We start from the raw sequence: 15,456 nt of genomic DNA, 5'->3' as shown, positions 1-15,456 counted from the left end.
ATTAAACGTTTTCCACATATTTTGCTGTCAAAATTGACTTGCATTCATCATAAAAGGAAATTTCATCTCCATTATTTTGTTATCTGCTTTCATGTCAAAATCTGACTTCTGACTAAAAATGTTAATGACATCAACCATCTCACTGACATGCCATTTATTTAACTAATTAACAGTGAATTAAAAAAAAAATTGCGCTCAATTGACCAATCGTGCGTCTTTTCATTAAAAATTGATTTAAATTCTCATTAAAAATCGATTGAAAAACGATGACCTGGAATTTGCAGAATGCGGTCCCCCTTTATAATATATATAATATACAGGGAGGACAAGCTATATCCCTTACGGAAAAGAAATATCCTTAAATAGAATAGGACATATGAGGTATATACATATAATCCGTCTCCTTGTACTCTGTAATATCATCGATCGGATAGGACATTTGTTACTGGCACCCATCAATAAGATATACTGGTTACATTGAAAAAATAATATTTGATATTTCAGTGACTATCTTGACTGGAAGTTGAGCTTTTTGATGGATATGGCAAAGATGAATGCGAAGAGAATGCTCCATCCTGCTGTCACAACTGCAACAGGTCCCAAGAAGCTGTGTCTGAATCCAAAATAACTTTCGATAAACTGTTTCACTGGCTCTCGAGTGCCGTCTGTTCTAGTCATGCGAGTTTCATAATCCCCAAACTGTGATGCTATCAAACCGTACAGAGTCCATGCAACAGGGGATGCCCAGTAGTACCATCTCCACCACACCGGAATTTTCTGCATCAAATTTATTAAGTATTGTTAGAGGTATTAATTGAATTGAATCCTGACAAAAAATTGTAATAGAATGCGGCACAAGCAATATGTGTCCATCTATGTTTGTTATGGTTGTAATGTTCAGATATACACAGTTGAATGAGCAAGTATTGCATGAATCTTGGCAGAGTTGGATTGGCAAAAAAAATGCAATTGATGGAATTTTGTAAAAGTAGAATTTTGAAGTTTTGTGAGGTATCGGGGAAACAGGTTAGCTCTGACAAACAAGTTACATCAAGTTCTAACAAGTAGCCCGCAGCAAACTATTAATTAATCGTTGTATACTTTGGAATATTATTGTTGGATTTGTAGTGATTAAAACCATGAATTCTTACCGGACGAGGGATTATGAAACCGCAGAAAAGCATCCAGATGGCATAGAAAGCCGAGGAGACAATGGCAGCTATGTTGACATTAGGAGTCAGAGCTACTGTCATCATTCCGTAGTATGTGTAGTACAAAAATGTGAAGAACATGAAGAATAAAAACCAGAAGAACTTGTCTGCCTGCCATTGGAAGTTGACCATCGAGTACACGATCACTCCATACACCGCCGCTTGAACAAATACATATGGCACTTCGATCAATACCTGCATAACATCATTGACACATTAGGGACGAGAAGAATTCAGAAAGCTTTTAGGCATTAATGGGAGGGATGAAATGAAATTGGGGGTTTACTTGTGCGAGGGCGTAAGGCATAGCAGAGTACATCCCGGCTGCCTTTTCTCTGTAAAAGACTGTCCTTTCAACATCCACTACAGGTTGGACTGAAGAAGCATTGTTCACACCTATGAATAACACAGCCGCGAACAGTGATCCCATAGCATTCAAAACTTTTTGTTGCTCCTCTCTGCAATAATGCATTCATATCACAAATTAAAAAGATGATATTGCAGCTTCTAACGATAACAAGAATCCAAATGTTGTAAAGGCTGCAAGGTATAATTTCTTACATCTTTTGACCCATTCTCCAAAAGATGGTACCAAAAAGCACAGCAGTGACCAAAGTGAAAAAGAAACGGACGGCATTGTACTCGGGGTTTCTCCAGTATGACCAGTGCTGCTTCCACAAGCAGGCCCAGGATTGAATTATCAAAGGTTGTGAAAATTGAGATTCGAAGTGTAAATCCTTCATTCCTGGACCCGGCACGCTCAGTTCCTTGATTAGAGCTTCATTTCGTCTGTGTAAAAAATAGGTAATTTGTTAAGTCATGTGAAAAATAGATAATTTGGGTAGTGATAAAAATAGAGAGGATAAATGTAAGTATAAAAGAACACAGGAATTTTGCAGATGAAAACATAACTATATTACAAGTAATCACATTTTTAAATAAATGAGAACAAAACTGTTACTATTATTTTCAAAAACTTGTACTGATAATGACTTACTGGTAGAGGGATGAATTCCTGTATACATCTGCAAAATCGGTTCCAAGACGCAATTCTGCGCCCACAGAAGACACTTCAAGCATCCATGTCGCAGGATTGTACCCCTCCGTGATTTTGGGAACGCCTGGAATGGCCTCGAAATAGTCGACCAGTGTTTGGGAATGGCGGCCAAGAGGACCAACGTATATCATCTGCCCTCCACGCTTCATCAACACAAGCTGCAAATTTTACAAATCCATTCTTCTTATTACCACTTCAGCACTAAGTATCATAACCATAAAGAGCTGTTTCCTTATTTTGTAAGGATTTTGTTTCTTTTACAAATTATTTATAAAAGAGGGATTTCATTTGTGTCTGAAGATTCCGAATAGTTATATAGTTTAATTTACCAATCAAATAAAGAAATTTAAGATGTAAAAAAACCACCCAAATATTTAGCATTTTATTGTGGATTGAAAGATAAACTGACTGTAATAATGATCCATACATTTGAGAGAGTATTTTCAGAACATACCTCATCGAAAGCTTCAAAGATGTCAATGCTGGGTTGATGAATAGTACAAACAACAGTTCGGCCTGTGTCCACAGTGTTCCGGACAGTTCTCATCACAATAGCAGCAGCTCTTGCATCCAGTCCTGATGTTGGCTCGTCCATGAAGATTATTGAAGGGTTTGCAACCAATTCAACTGCTATTGTCAATCTCTTACGCTGTTCCGTGGACAGGCCATTCACTCCAGGAAGCCCGACCAGAGCTTGTCTCAGGTTATTCAGTTCCACAAGGTCCATAACTTCATCCACAAATGTCTGTTTATGTTCGAATACAATACCCATCAGTTAAATTGAACTCCATTTCGACATAAACACATTTGATAATGCTGTTAAATTAGAGATTTGACGATATTAGAGAAAAGGGATTACCTTTCTTAATGCAGTATCGACCTCAGATGGGAGACGAAGCCAGGCAGAGTATACCAGTGACTCATAAACAGTAACGTAAGGAGAATGGATATCAGTTTGTTCGCAGTAACCCGAGATACGAGCAAAGGTTTCTTGTTTTTTGGGATAACCAGAGATGGTGATGGACCCTTCGATGTATCCACCAGTTTTCCTTCCAGCAAGAACATCCATTAGGGTTGTTTTTCCAGCGCCACTCACACCCATTAAACAAGTGAGCACACCAGGCCTGAATGTTCCACTCACTCCACGCAATAACTGGAGTCTATTTTCTTCAATTCCTTGTTGCCTCATTTCCTGTAACATGTACAGCAGTAAAAATTACTGGCAAGCTTTAAAATCAAATTATTAACAGCCATTACAATGGAAAACAGAAAGGTTTTCCAATATTTGCGTATAGTAATTAATTCAAAGTGATGGGAAGCTTAACGTACTGGGGGCATGTCTACAAAGTAATTGACATTGTCAAAAGCCATCGCCAGAGGTTGAAAAGGTAAAACCATTCCTTTCTTTCCAAATTCTCGTGTAGAATTTGAAGCAGCATTGTTCATACCAGAAGCTTGAATCTCTTCATGGTTTTCTCCTGGCATCGTCTGCATTTCATTTACACTGTTTCTTTGCACAACCCCGGTTTGAGCTGCCAGCTTTTGTTTCAAATCATCTTCAGAAATTAATGCCTGCGGCTTTCCTAGAGCTGGAAAAAGAAACAGAACATCATTAATTTTGTTTTCTAAATATGAATTCCGATCAAGATACAAAGTATAGTACTGAAATCAGCCGAAATCATGGGCAGAAGTTAAAAAGGACTTACGATCTAGATAATGCAATGCCAGTGTGTAGAGGATGTTAAATAAAATATTGAACCCCACAAGGGCTCCAATCGAAAGCCAATACCAGTAGCTCTCGGGAAAAAGGCCGCGAGATCTCATTAAGTTGACGCCAACGTTGTCATTTGGCTGAAACATTTTAAATAAGCAAATTATTAGTTCCTTCTATCACAAGACCGATTTTCAATTGCAGGCACCATCTCTTCTGCAATTTACTTACCTTTTGCCATCTAGTTGCCGTAAACTCATTTACTGCAATTCCATTTTGAGCATACATGAGAGGAGAAATCCAGTAACCCCATATCCACCATCCTTTAATATCATCTGCAATAGGAATCCACGAACACCAAACATTAGTACTTATAGTTATTAAGTGGCTTGCACAGCTTTTCTATTCAATTTCAGCTTGAGAGCTTGTATACTTCTGGATATGATGAATCCTCCGAGAACGAATATGATCATGAGGGCAAACGAGCCGAAAGTATTAGCCACTATCCGATTGCGTCCCACGGCAGCTATAAAGCGAAAGAGGCCTAAAGACATCTGATGGACTGTAAAGAACAGCACAAACTGTCGGAAAAATCTGCAGGGGAAGAGAATACCAAGGAAATTGACATTAGATTTGAGCATTAAAAACCATAACCAGAACAGAGGAAGGTGGGGCTTCAAGGTCATCAAACTATACCTCTGAGGATTTGGGGCAAAACCTATGGTATAATATGTGATAATGATCCACAAAACAGACTCCAACAGGGACATAGGAATTCTCATAACCCATGTTGGAAGTGAATAAGCCCAGGCTGGGTAGAACTTGAAATCTCTCTGCTTGTAAAACACTGGGAGCTTGTCTATTGTCATCGACAATTCTGCCATGCCATTGAACATCACCACCACTAGACCAAAGAAAAGTGCCCCAAAGTAAATGGCTCCGTCAGCCAAATTTCTGTCATGCATATTGGTACGGAAGAAAACACTCATGGCAATGCCAGCAACGATAAATATCTGTCAGAGTAATCATATTTCAGCTTTAAATATCCCAAATAAATATAATGAAGTTTAGAATAGGTAAATCCGACAAACGGTTTACATAGGATTATTTAAAAAAAAAAAAAAAAATCAATTTCATAATAACAAATTGTATTTGTTTGAAAGTACAAAATCTACAGTAAAACAAGAAAAACCACTTTGAAATAACTAGAAAACATCTAATAGTTTTGATAAGAAAAATACAACAATGAAGTATACCTGAACAGTTTTGAAGATATAGACGAACGAACTTCTCTTCATCAGCAAAATTTCTCTATCAAAGCATGCTCTGAAAAGTTCCATTTTGTTCAAACCGTATTCCTCTGTTGTGAGAGCTGCCGGGTGGCATTTCTTTCTATCGTATGGAACCAATAACTCTGCATTCAATGCGGCCCCAATGTGGAAAGAGTGGAATGCATCCGCAAAATCCTTCACTGGAACATAACGGTATGTTTGCCTTCTGTCTGCCCAGTACTGCTCTTGATCTTTGAGAGAAGTCACCTGTTCAATCGATTCCATACAATTCGATGACATTCATCAGATACCCTGTTTTTTAATGTCACGGCTGACCAATAATAATTTCAGGAAGATCGAAAAAAATAGCATACCTCCTGCAAGAAATCTGCAACACCTTTCCTCTCAGGGCATTTAAATCCCATGGACTCGAAAAACTCGAGTATGTTTTCTCGAGGACCCTGGTAAATAACATGACCTTCTGAAAGTAGAATGACATCGTCGAAGAGATCGAAGGTCTCAGGGGCAGGTTGTAGGAGTGACACCACCATCGTCGAATTGAAAACGTGGACAACTTGGCGTAGGCATCGAACAATCTGGTATGTTGTAGCACTGTCCAGACCAGTGGAAATCTCGTCCATGAACAGGGCTTTCGCAGCTCCAACAATCATTTCCCCAGTGGTAACTCTTTTCTTCTGCCCTCCGGAAATGCCCCTGTGCATTGCATCTCCGACCAGTGTGTCCGCGCATATGTCCAACCCCAAGATCTGGTCCAATCATCAATAGCAATACAAATATTGTTGGTTCATCCAAAGAAAACTAATCCTTTCCACAAATTGAAGCCTAGGTTAAATTTAAACTAAAAGGCCTCTTTTCCCACGCTTTTTTGGGCCTGAAAATGGATTTTACAATTCCTAACATTTTGATACTGCAATATTTACAACTTTAAACTTCTATTTTAAAATTTAAATTGCTGTCTAAAGGTTTTTGTTAATTCTAAATGTTAAAATCCTAGCAACTATAACCTGCTATTTAGAATTTAGACTTTTTATTCTAAATGTTAAAGTTTTTATTAGAAATTTTCTAATAAAAGGACTCGTTTTAGTTAACAGGAAAACAACACCATATTTTATTTGAGAAAGCAGCTATAGCAAAATACCTTCAGAACATAGTCCGTGAGCAGGTTGGCTTTCTGGCCCTCTAATGCAGTGGCCTGCACAAGAAATAGTCAGCCATTCTCAGTAAATTCTTTGAAATACATTTAAAATTTTATTCAATCTTAATGGATTTCAGAGCAGCTGCCTGTGCTGTACCTTCATAAAGACATCTATATCGCGATCTGGTTTGATTCCCTGATCCTTTTCCCTCCTCAATAGTTCAGTTAATACGTCTACAGAAGAGAAAGATAGCGGATTATTCGAATGGTAGACTTCAAAATCCATAGCATTAGATTTAACAAGATCCGGAAATAGAAAAGGCATTCCTACCGTATCTCGACACAACTCCTTGGCACCGTGCAGAGAAGTCTAAGGTTTCTCTCACAGTCATTTCCCCAATGTGCAAATCATTTTGACTGATATAAGCGGATGTTCTCTGTGGCACGAATTCATCCATGGTATGTCCATTGTAGTTTACTCCACCTCTAACCTGCACCCGGACAATATAATTAGGTTATTTCAGAGCATTTCTTGGTTCTCTGGATATATTACTGCACTTAAAGAAATGATGTGCATCTTACGGCCAAGAAAGGAAAGGGAAGTGTAAAATATAAATAAATAAGAGTGACATCTCTAACAGCTGGGCAAAAAAAATATTAGAGAACAGAGTATAAACTACATCCGTGGTTGGATCTTTAAAATATTGCTTGTAAAACTCGACCCAGTGCTTAATAGATCTAAACTGGGATCTAAACTGGTGTGAGTTAAATTCATATGATTTTTGAATAAATGTAATCTTCATATGATTTTTGAATAAATGTAATCTTAATCTATATTAACTGTGTTATTTTTTTATGTTGCAGGGGATTTGAATTAGTGACTTATTTTACTAGAAACAGGACCATTGCCATCATTCCCGTAAAAAAACGTGTAAGAAACGAGACCAGACGGAAATGCCGTTTTCTAAGGTCGTTTTAGTTAACGGGTGGATATATTTTATGGGAAATCTTTTACAGGTCGTAGTTGGGTCTTTTGCAGGTCGTTCTCAGCCCTATATTTTCACTCTTTATTGTAGATTTCATGCATGTATTCATTCAATAACCTAGAGGCCTATGCCAAGTATACAGAAAGTTGATGTACTATTGTCCTTTTTTTAGTTGATTTGTTTTCCTTTAACATGTATATTGTTAAAATTTATAGTTTAAACACTATTCTATATGTGGTTCAAGAAGCTCATATTTAATTGTAAATTCTATTTATTGTTTATATATATATATATAATTTGGTCTTTTTTAAGTAAACAGTAATTAGCCAAAGGCCCGAAATGCATGAGAATGTATACACTTAATTGCTTCCTATTTAATAGTCAATTTGCTAAGCATCAGTTTGGTATTCAAATTATTTAGTTTTTTAATAAAATTTGAGCTGGAAATTTAGTTGAAACTATATTGAAAATTGAAACTAACTATGCATTTTTCATTTTTATTTTCATTTTTCTCTCCTCATTAAGCATCAGTTTGGTATTCAAATTATTTTTTAGTTAAAACTATATTGAAAATTGAAACTAACTCTGCATTTTTCATTTTTATTTTCATTTTCTCTCTCCTCGTTTCTTGAGTGCGAAACCTCCAAACTCCGTTTCTAGTACAGTTATCGTTTCTCGTTTCGTTTCCCGTTTTTGGTAACATAGCTAGTGACTTGTCGGAACTACTTTGAATCAGTGACTTATCGGAACCACTAACGTATCGCCACAGTATATCAGTGTGATCTTAATCTCTCTGTATTAAATTTTTAATGTTATCCGGATGAAACTATTAGAAAGATTTGAAAAAGTGACCTGTCGAACGTATAACAAGGATTTGAACCCGTGACGTATCGCCTCTGTGCGCCCATTTTAACTTCACTGTGTTATTAAATTCATACGAACCTTGTATAAATTTGATATAATCTTGATTACTTAAAAAACATAGAATAAAATCGATGCTTACGTTCAGACTTTTGTCTAGTTTTCCTGCGAGAGCCAGGAGCAAAGTCGTCTTGCCCGAGGCGGGCGGTCCAAGAAGAAGCGTCATCCTGTCAAATATACGTAAAACTTCAAAGGATTAGAGATTTGCAGGTAAGATTTTTAGATTGAATTTCAATCATATTTATTTCTAACTGGTAAAGAATGCGGTATAGGGATGAAATTGGCAGGAATTCAAGAATGAAATTCGTTTACCTGCCGGGCTTGATGATGCCACTGACATCATGAAGAATTGTCATGGTTGCCTTGTTGCTGTTGTACAAATGAAGCGACCCCAAAACTGCCTGGAAATCAAGATAAAATGTAGATGTTACAAAAATCCGAAAAACTCGTAATAATCTGTAGATAGAACGTTCCTTTCGTATGCAAAACCTACCTCGACCATGTTAGCAGTGTAGTTGATAAGCGTGGGCAGCGCTCTGCTTCCTACGTAGGCATTTGCATCGATGTTCAAATGTTCGTAGCGAACTTCGATCTCGGGCGAAACGATGCCAACGCTGCAAAATTCCGCCCAAAAAATCCACAAATGTTCATGTAAGCTAAGGCAAACTAAAGCTAAGCTAAATAATCCCGGATCTGGGTTCTGTGAAAAACAAAATAATAAGCTTCTCAAACCTCTCGATCCTCTTTCGAAGCCTGTGAAGAAAGCGTTCATTATCTTCATCTGCAACTTTGACAAGCCTCTCCATCAACTGCTGCCGAGTCTCGAGGTCGATACCCCTAACGTCGACCTGATTAAGATCGACGACCTTTTTGTCATTCACATTTGCAAGAATCGCAGTTCTTAATCGCTCGTAAGTAGGCAGCTTTTCAAGGGCCGCCCACTTGAGCGCTTCCTCGTCATTCTGGCGTTTTCGGACACTGGAAGACAGAGAGAAAACGCTCTCGGATCGCTCGAACAATCTGGTACTCGCCGACCGCAGACTGCCTGTCCATGTTTTTCGGACACTGGAAGACAGAGAGAAAACGCTGTCGGATCGCTCGAACAATCTGGTACTCGCCGACCGCAGACTGCCTGTTTTCTCATCAGGCTCTTCGCTGATAGACGAACTCATCTTTTAGCCCCCCAGAGATTCCAGATCAAATCCTGTTAACAACTTAGAAAATTTGTTATTCCACTTAGAGATTTTCAGGCCCTGTGAATGAATCAATCCCTTGCAATGTCTTCTGCACTTTCTTAAAATAGCTTGAGAACCCAACCTGTCCTAACGCTATCAGAGGCTTATTGGGTAGTTGCTAGCAACACTCATATTTATATATAGAAAGGGTGGGACGAAAAATAGCACATGTGTTCATTTAACTCCAAACGAAAAATACGACGTGTTCTCTGCATGGCTTGGAAGGCACGCCTTGTCAGTCATTCGTTACTGCAGGGAGTTCACTTTCGAAAACGTAGTCGTATTGTGAAGACATGGTCGGGATTCTCATCCGCCCTTTCACGCAAAATACATGTTGGTCAAACACACGGGATTTTGTTCAAATTTGATTGCAATTATTAAAAATCCAAGCTATAGCTCTCAAAGCTTTTTAATTAATTAATATTTACTATTAATAAAATGATTCAAGTACTTCCACAATCAATTAAAAAACGCATTTTTTGAATTGTGACCTCACGCACTGCGTACTCCTTGGTTATTTAAGTTCCCAGTGGCCCTTGTTGCACTATTTTATTTGCAGCGTACGTACTGACTGAAGTAAACGACATTTGGATTTTAGCCAGTGAGCACCCAGCTTGTTACAGCAGGCTGTCCTCCCTTCCAGAAGGATTCCATTAAATGTTATTAACAATGTTTTTGTGTATATATGTTTTGAGGGTTAGTCATCATGTTTTATGTAAATTTTGGATTTCCATTGTATGCAGAATTTATAATTGTATAAAATTTACTAGCAGTGGAAATCCAAAATTTACATATAACATACTAATAATGTTATTATCAAGATTAATATTAATATAAAAATTAATTATAAAAAATATCAGGAAAAAATCACATAGATAATTTTATGGTAGATGTATTTTGAACCACATAATGTGGTTCATCATCAAGATTAAGATAAAAAGACTTGTCTAAAATTATAAATAAGCAATGTATAGATGCTAGGATTATAACAATTAAATTGGAATAGATATAAAATAAAAATTATTTTAATCTAAAACGTCTAAAAACTCATGAATTATCAAAGAAATTAAAGAGTTAAATTTTTATATATAAAAATAAAAATGAATTAATAATACAAAAAAACCAAAATAATGAAATATTAATAAATAATGAATACATACTTTGTTACATATGAATCAGACCTTTAACTTATAGGCAAAATGATATTTTTCACTAGAACAATATGATATAAATGATTGTGATTTTTTGTTATTTAAAATACATTTTTTAACATATAAATGAATTGAACTCCTTGGAAAAACCCTGAGGCACTAGAATGCTACAGATTAAGCAACTTAAATTTGAATTTTTTAAAATCTCTGCAAGATTTTGTTTAAAATTACCTAGAAAAAATGTCCTGAAAAAAGTCATGAAAAAAATCATTTCCTTAAACTATGTCGAATATTAGTATTACATTAATAATATATTTATGTTATAATTAATGTAATATTATATTAATGCAATATTATAATAATAATAATTACTTATAATATTATTATTAATGTTATCAATATTAAAATTATTTCTATCAATATTTTTCTAACAAAAATAATACTAATATTAGAAAAAATAATACTAATAACTAATATTAGTGTTATATAGTTATTATTGATGTTATATAGTGTCTTTCGTACAGAGTCTTTTGTCAAAGACTTTGCTTCCTTTGTTGAGGAGCTCAAGGATTTTAAGCTTGACCCTAAAGACATTCTTGTTAGTTTTGATGTAGTCTCCCTATATACTTGCATCCCTATAAATGAGGCTTTGGATGTTATCAAGCGCCTTACAGATCCCGATACTGCTCGGTTAGTTGAGATCTGTCTCACTTCCACCTTTTTCAGTTTTGAAGGTGAGTTCTTCGAACAAACCTGTGGTGTTGCCATGGGCTCCCCCCTATCCCCTGTCGTTGCTAATATTTTTATGGAAGATTTTGAATCCAAAGCTCTGTCCTCAGCTCGCCTCTTACCGAAGCTTTGGAAAAGATTCATAGATGACACTAATGTCATCTGGCCACATGGCCAAGAGGAGTTAGATCTCTTCTTCCATCATCTTAACAGTCAGTCCACAACCATTAAATTCACCATGGAAAAGGAAGTTGATGGTTGCCTCCCTTTCCTTGATATTCTTATTTCTAAGAATATGGATGGTTCCCTATCCCACCAGGTGTTTCGAAAGAAAACACATACTGAGCAATATCTCCATGCCAGTTCCCATCATTTCCCAGCTCATAAATTAAGCGTTCTCAACGCTCTTGCTACTCATGCCCTAAGGATCTCTAATGAAAAGAGCTTCGAGAAAGAAAAATCCCATCTTCTCAAGGTCTTTGTCGAGAATGGTTATAGCAAGTACTTGGGTCAGAAGGCTTTCCTCAAAGCTTCCAAGAATTCAGTGGTTAAAAAAGAACCTAAGGAACGTATCCTTGGGGTCCATCTTCCTTTTGTCCAAGGGACCACTGACAGAATTGCGAGGATTTTGAGGAAACATAATGTCCCCTCGACCTTTAGACCCCTTAACACCATTTGTAAATCCCTCCGATCGGTGAAGGATCCTATCAACCCTAAGGACATGAAAGGTGTCTATATTATTCCCTATTCCTGTGGGACCCCCTATATTGGTGAGACTAGGCGCTCCATTAATCAAAGAATTAGTGAGCACGCAGCTGATCTTAAGCACGGGAGAACTAAGTCTTCCGCATTAGCTGAGCATGCGGAGAAGACCAAACATCATGTTTGTATTGAGGAGGCCGATGTCATTGCTAGAATTTCGCAATTCCACCACCGTAAACTTAGGGAAGCCATTGAGATCGAAAGGAGGCCTAGCAATCTCAATAGAGATGACGGGTGGAAGATCAGCAGATGCTGGATCCCGGCCCTCACCTCCTAGTCGTTTTCTTCCCACCACCCCCCTCCCCTCTTTTTATAGCTTGTTCAAGTTTTTTCCCTTGATTCCTTCCTTATTTAGCCTCCTCCCTCATTTGATTTATCCTTGTAAAATTCTAGATATTTATATTAACCATTTTATATTCTAATGATTTTATATATATTAGTCTCCCTTCCCTTATATTAACACTATAATAAATGCATAGATTAATTCGATATTGTTTCTCTATACAGTTAATAGTAATAATATTAATATAATATTAGGGATCTAGTATAAAGCCTATTAATAATATCCTTGAATTTAATTAAAATTAGGTTAACACATTAAACTCCATTAGATTAATAATATAATAGTTATCAAATATGTCCCTATATAGACTCTTTCTAGCTCATGAATTACATAAAATTAGTCATAGTATGACTAACCACTTCATCTTAATTAATATAGGTAAAATAATTTTTATTGGATCTTGAATTTTTAAATAGACAATTAAATTTAAAATATGGTTTAATTATTTGATTATATTCTAATCCTTAGTTAATATGATGATGATGGTGGTGGTTAATGTCCACTAAGACCAAATTGGTCTATTAGACCTATAATTTTCTTAGTTTCTAATTGTCTGGCTCCTCGTCTTTCTTGGCGAGATTGGTGTTGTAGCTTTCTTTTTTTTTCTCTACGATCTTCCAACTTTCTTTATCTTGCATCTCCTTCATCTCTATTCTAGTTCTTTGGACATTGGTGTCTTAGCTTCGCAATCTATTATGTTCGTCCTTTTGAAGATAGTCGGAGAAGAAGTTTAGGCTAGGAGATTTGCTTTGTTGTTAAATGAAGATTTATTGTGTGCGGTATTCGAATCCTCATAACTGTTGATGCTTGAGGGGTTGTCGAGTTCACTCTTTTATTGTTGGGTGGGGCTTTCCCCCTGCTTGTCTTGAGAGTTGTTTCTTTCTTGCCTGATTTCTTGTGATTCAGAGTTTTCTCGAGAGTATTCTTCTTTGATGACAGTGTAGTGTTTTTTTGTGCTCCTTCCCACCATGTAGATCTGTGGTGATTTTTTCTAGCAGAATATTCCTGGGAGGCTTTTGGGTAGTTTTTTGCTAGGTGGCCTATCTCAAAGCAAGATCGACATCTGAAGAGGACACTTTCATAATCGAGTTTCTGGTTCCACACATAATCTTTACTTGTTAGGTGTATTTCAACTGGGAATCCGGTGCTGAAGTCCATTTCCACACAGATGCGTGCAAAGGTGGTTCTAGCATATTCCTTTGTTTTTGGGCACCTGCAGTAAAATTTCCCAATTGCATTTCCAATGGCTTTTAATGAAGAGAAATTCTAGAGATGCAAAGGTAGGTTTGGCAATCTCACCCAAACTGGTGCTGAGGTTATGACTATTGTTGAGGGATCGAATGATGGGTTCCATGGCCTCATGAACAGGCCTGATTTTTCCCAAAACCAAGGGCTGGAATCTAGAATACATTATTTTCTTTCATGGTTTTCAAAATCTACTATAAAGAAACCCCTAGCATAGGGGTAGATGTTAATTGCATAAGGAATTAGAGGCTTCCATACCTCCGAGATCCAGCTATGGAGAGCTGTCAGCCGCGGCCAAAAACCATTGAATCGGCAGATTAGGCACTTTCAGAGAACTTCAAAGCCTCATCGAGTGAGACCTGGACCACCCGAACAGTGGGAGTTGGAGCTTCAATGACGATATGGGCAGGAGCTTGCCCCCTAGAGGTGGACGGAACTAAGCCAACAACTAATTTCGTGAAGCTGGGAGCCATCTGGGGAATGCTCTCCTGGGCAGCCACAAGATCGACAGATGTAGCACCAGTGCCGAGGGCCGCAAAATATTGCCGAAGAGAAGTGAAGAGCTGTATATCTCAGCTTGAGGTGAAGAGCCACAGATCTGAAGCGTTGAGAGCCGCAGAGTGAAGATTTAAAGAGCCGCATGAAGATCTGCGTGTTTGAAGAGCCGCGTGAAGATCTGCAGATCTTAGCCTGAGGTGAAGAGCCATAGATCTGAGGTGAAGAGCCGCAGATCTGAAGCGTGGAGATTTGTAGAGTGAAGATCTGAAGAGCCGCAGCGTGAAAATCTAAAGAGCCGCATGAAGATCTGTGTGTTTGAAGAGCCGCGCGAAGTTTATATATATTATATAAACTTACTGGTAATTTAATAAATTAACTGGCTATTAACCTCAATCTAAGTTACAAATTGAAAATAAACAATTAAAATATTATTTAATGAAATTAATTTTTTTAATTTTTTTAATATTTTTCTTAGATCTTGAATTTTTAATAGACAATTAAATTTATGGTTTAATTATTTGAAAATATTTTAATCCTTAGTTATTATATATATTATATAATAAATTAACTTACTGTCAACTTCAATATGAGTGACAAATTGATAATAAACAATTAAAATATTATTTAATTAATTAAAAATATTATTAATTCTTATTAATTTTACTTGTAATTTATTAAATTAACTAACCATTAATTTAATAAAGAAATAACCTATAATTGGTCTCTTGCCCCTTTTCCCTGTGTCATAGTAAGTTACCTGTTCCCTCATCTAATATAGCCATTAGGTGGTCAATCTAGCCATTAATTATAGTTGTTGGAGGCTCTGCTCTAACTATTTAACTGCATTCTAGATCTGATCATTCAACTTGTCCTAATGATGAACCACAGTGGTTGGTTCGAAAGGCGTCAACGAATATTCTATCATGTGATTTTAGCCGAAAAATTATCTTAATCTTGACATGGATCACAAAAACCTAAATTCAACTGTTAAAATATTATTAATCATAATCAATAATAATATTATTAATAATAATCCATAATAATAATATTAACCATTACTTTACTATAAATTAAAATTATTATAAAACTTATGATAAAACATAATAAATTATATTAAAATTAATAATATTAAATATTAAATATTATTATATTATTAATAATATAAATAATAATATTCTAA

General features: G+C 36.4%; 1 protein-coding gene across 2 annotated transcripts; it reads right to left on the bottom strand.

Annotated features, from left to right (window-relative positions):
• Window positions 1–234: 234 nt before the first annotated feature.
• LOC149169361 (pleiotropic drug resistance protein 1-like) lies at window positions 235–9,433 on the bottom strand. 2 transcript variants are annotated; one of them, XM_089428675.1, is made up of 21 exons: window positions 9,046–9,384; window positions 8,807–8,927; window positions 8,626–8,714; window positions 8,396–8,480; window positions 6,738–6,897; window positions 6,564–6,640; window positions 6,410–6,463; window positions 5,625–6,017; window positions 5,236–5,517; window positions 4,676–4,992; window positions 4,413–4,573; window positions 4,211–4,314; window positions 3,975–4,119; window positions 3,598–3,857; window positions 3,128–3,460; window positions 2,723–3,013; window positions 2,209–2,426; window positions 1,773–2,000; window positions 1,498–1,669; window positions 1,152–1,406; window positions 236–777 (listed from the first exon to the last, which is right to left on the bottom strand). In XM_089428675.1, exons 1-21 carry the CDS (start codon window positions 9,117–9,119, stop codon window positions 508–510), a joined length of 4,089 nt encoding a protein of 1,362 aa, XP_089284801.1. In that variant the 5' UTR covers window positions 9,120–9,384; the 3' UTR covers window positions 236–507. The 2 variants fall into 2 exon arrangements, with proteins under 2 accessions (XP_089284800.1, XP_089284801.1); XM_089428674.1 differs by having other exon boundaries at window positions 235–777; window positions 4,413–4,992; window positions 9,046–9,433.
• Between the last annotated feature and the right edge of the window lie 6,023 nt (window positions 9,434–15,456).

Source organism: Pinus tabuliformis, chromosome 4_2 (genome assembly GCF_031772625.1).
Source record: "Pinus tabuliformis cultivar Carrire ecotype Pingquan chromosome 4_2, CPIR1, whole genome shotgun sequence".
In the NCBI taxonomy this organism is placed as follows: domain Eukaryota; kingdom Viridiplantae; phylum Streptophyta; class Pinopsida; order Pinales; family Pinaceae; genus Pinus; species Pinus tabuliformis.
The sequence above is the reverse complement of the archived record's forward strand: the minus strand, read 5'-3'. Positions and strand labels throughout refer to the sequence as shown.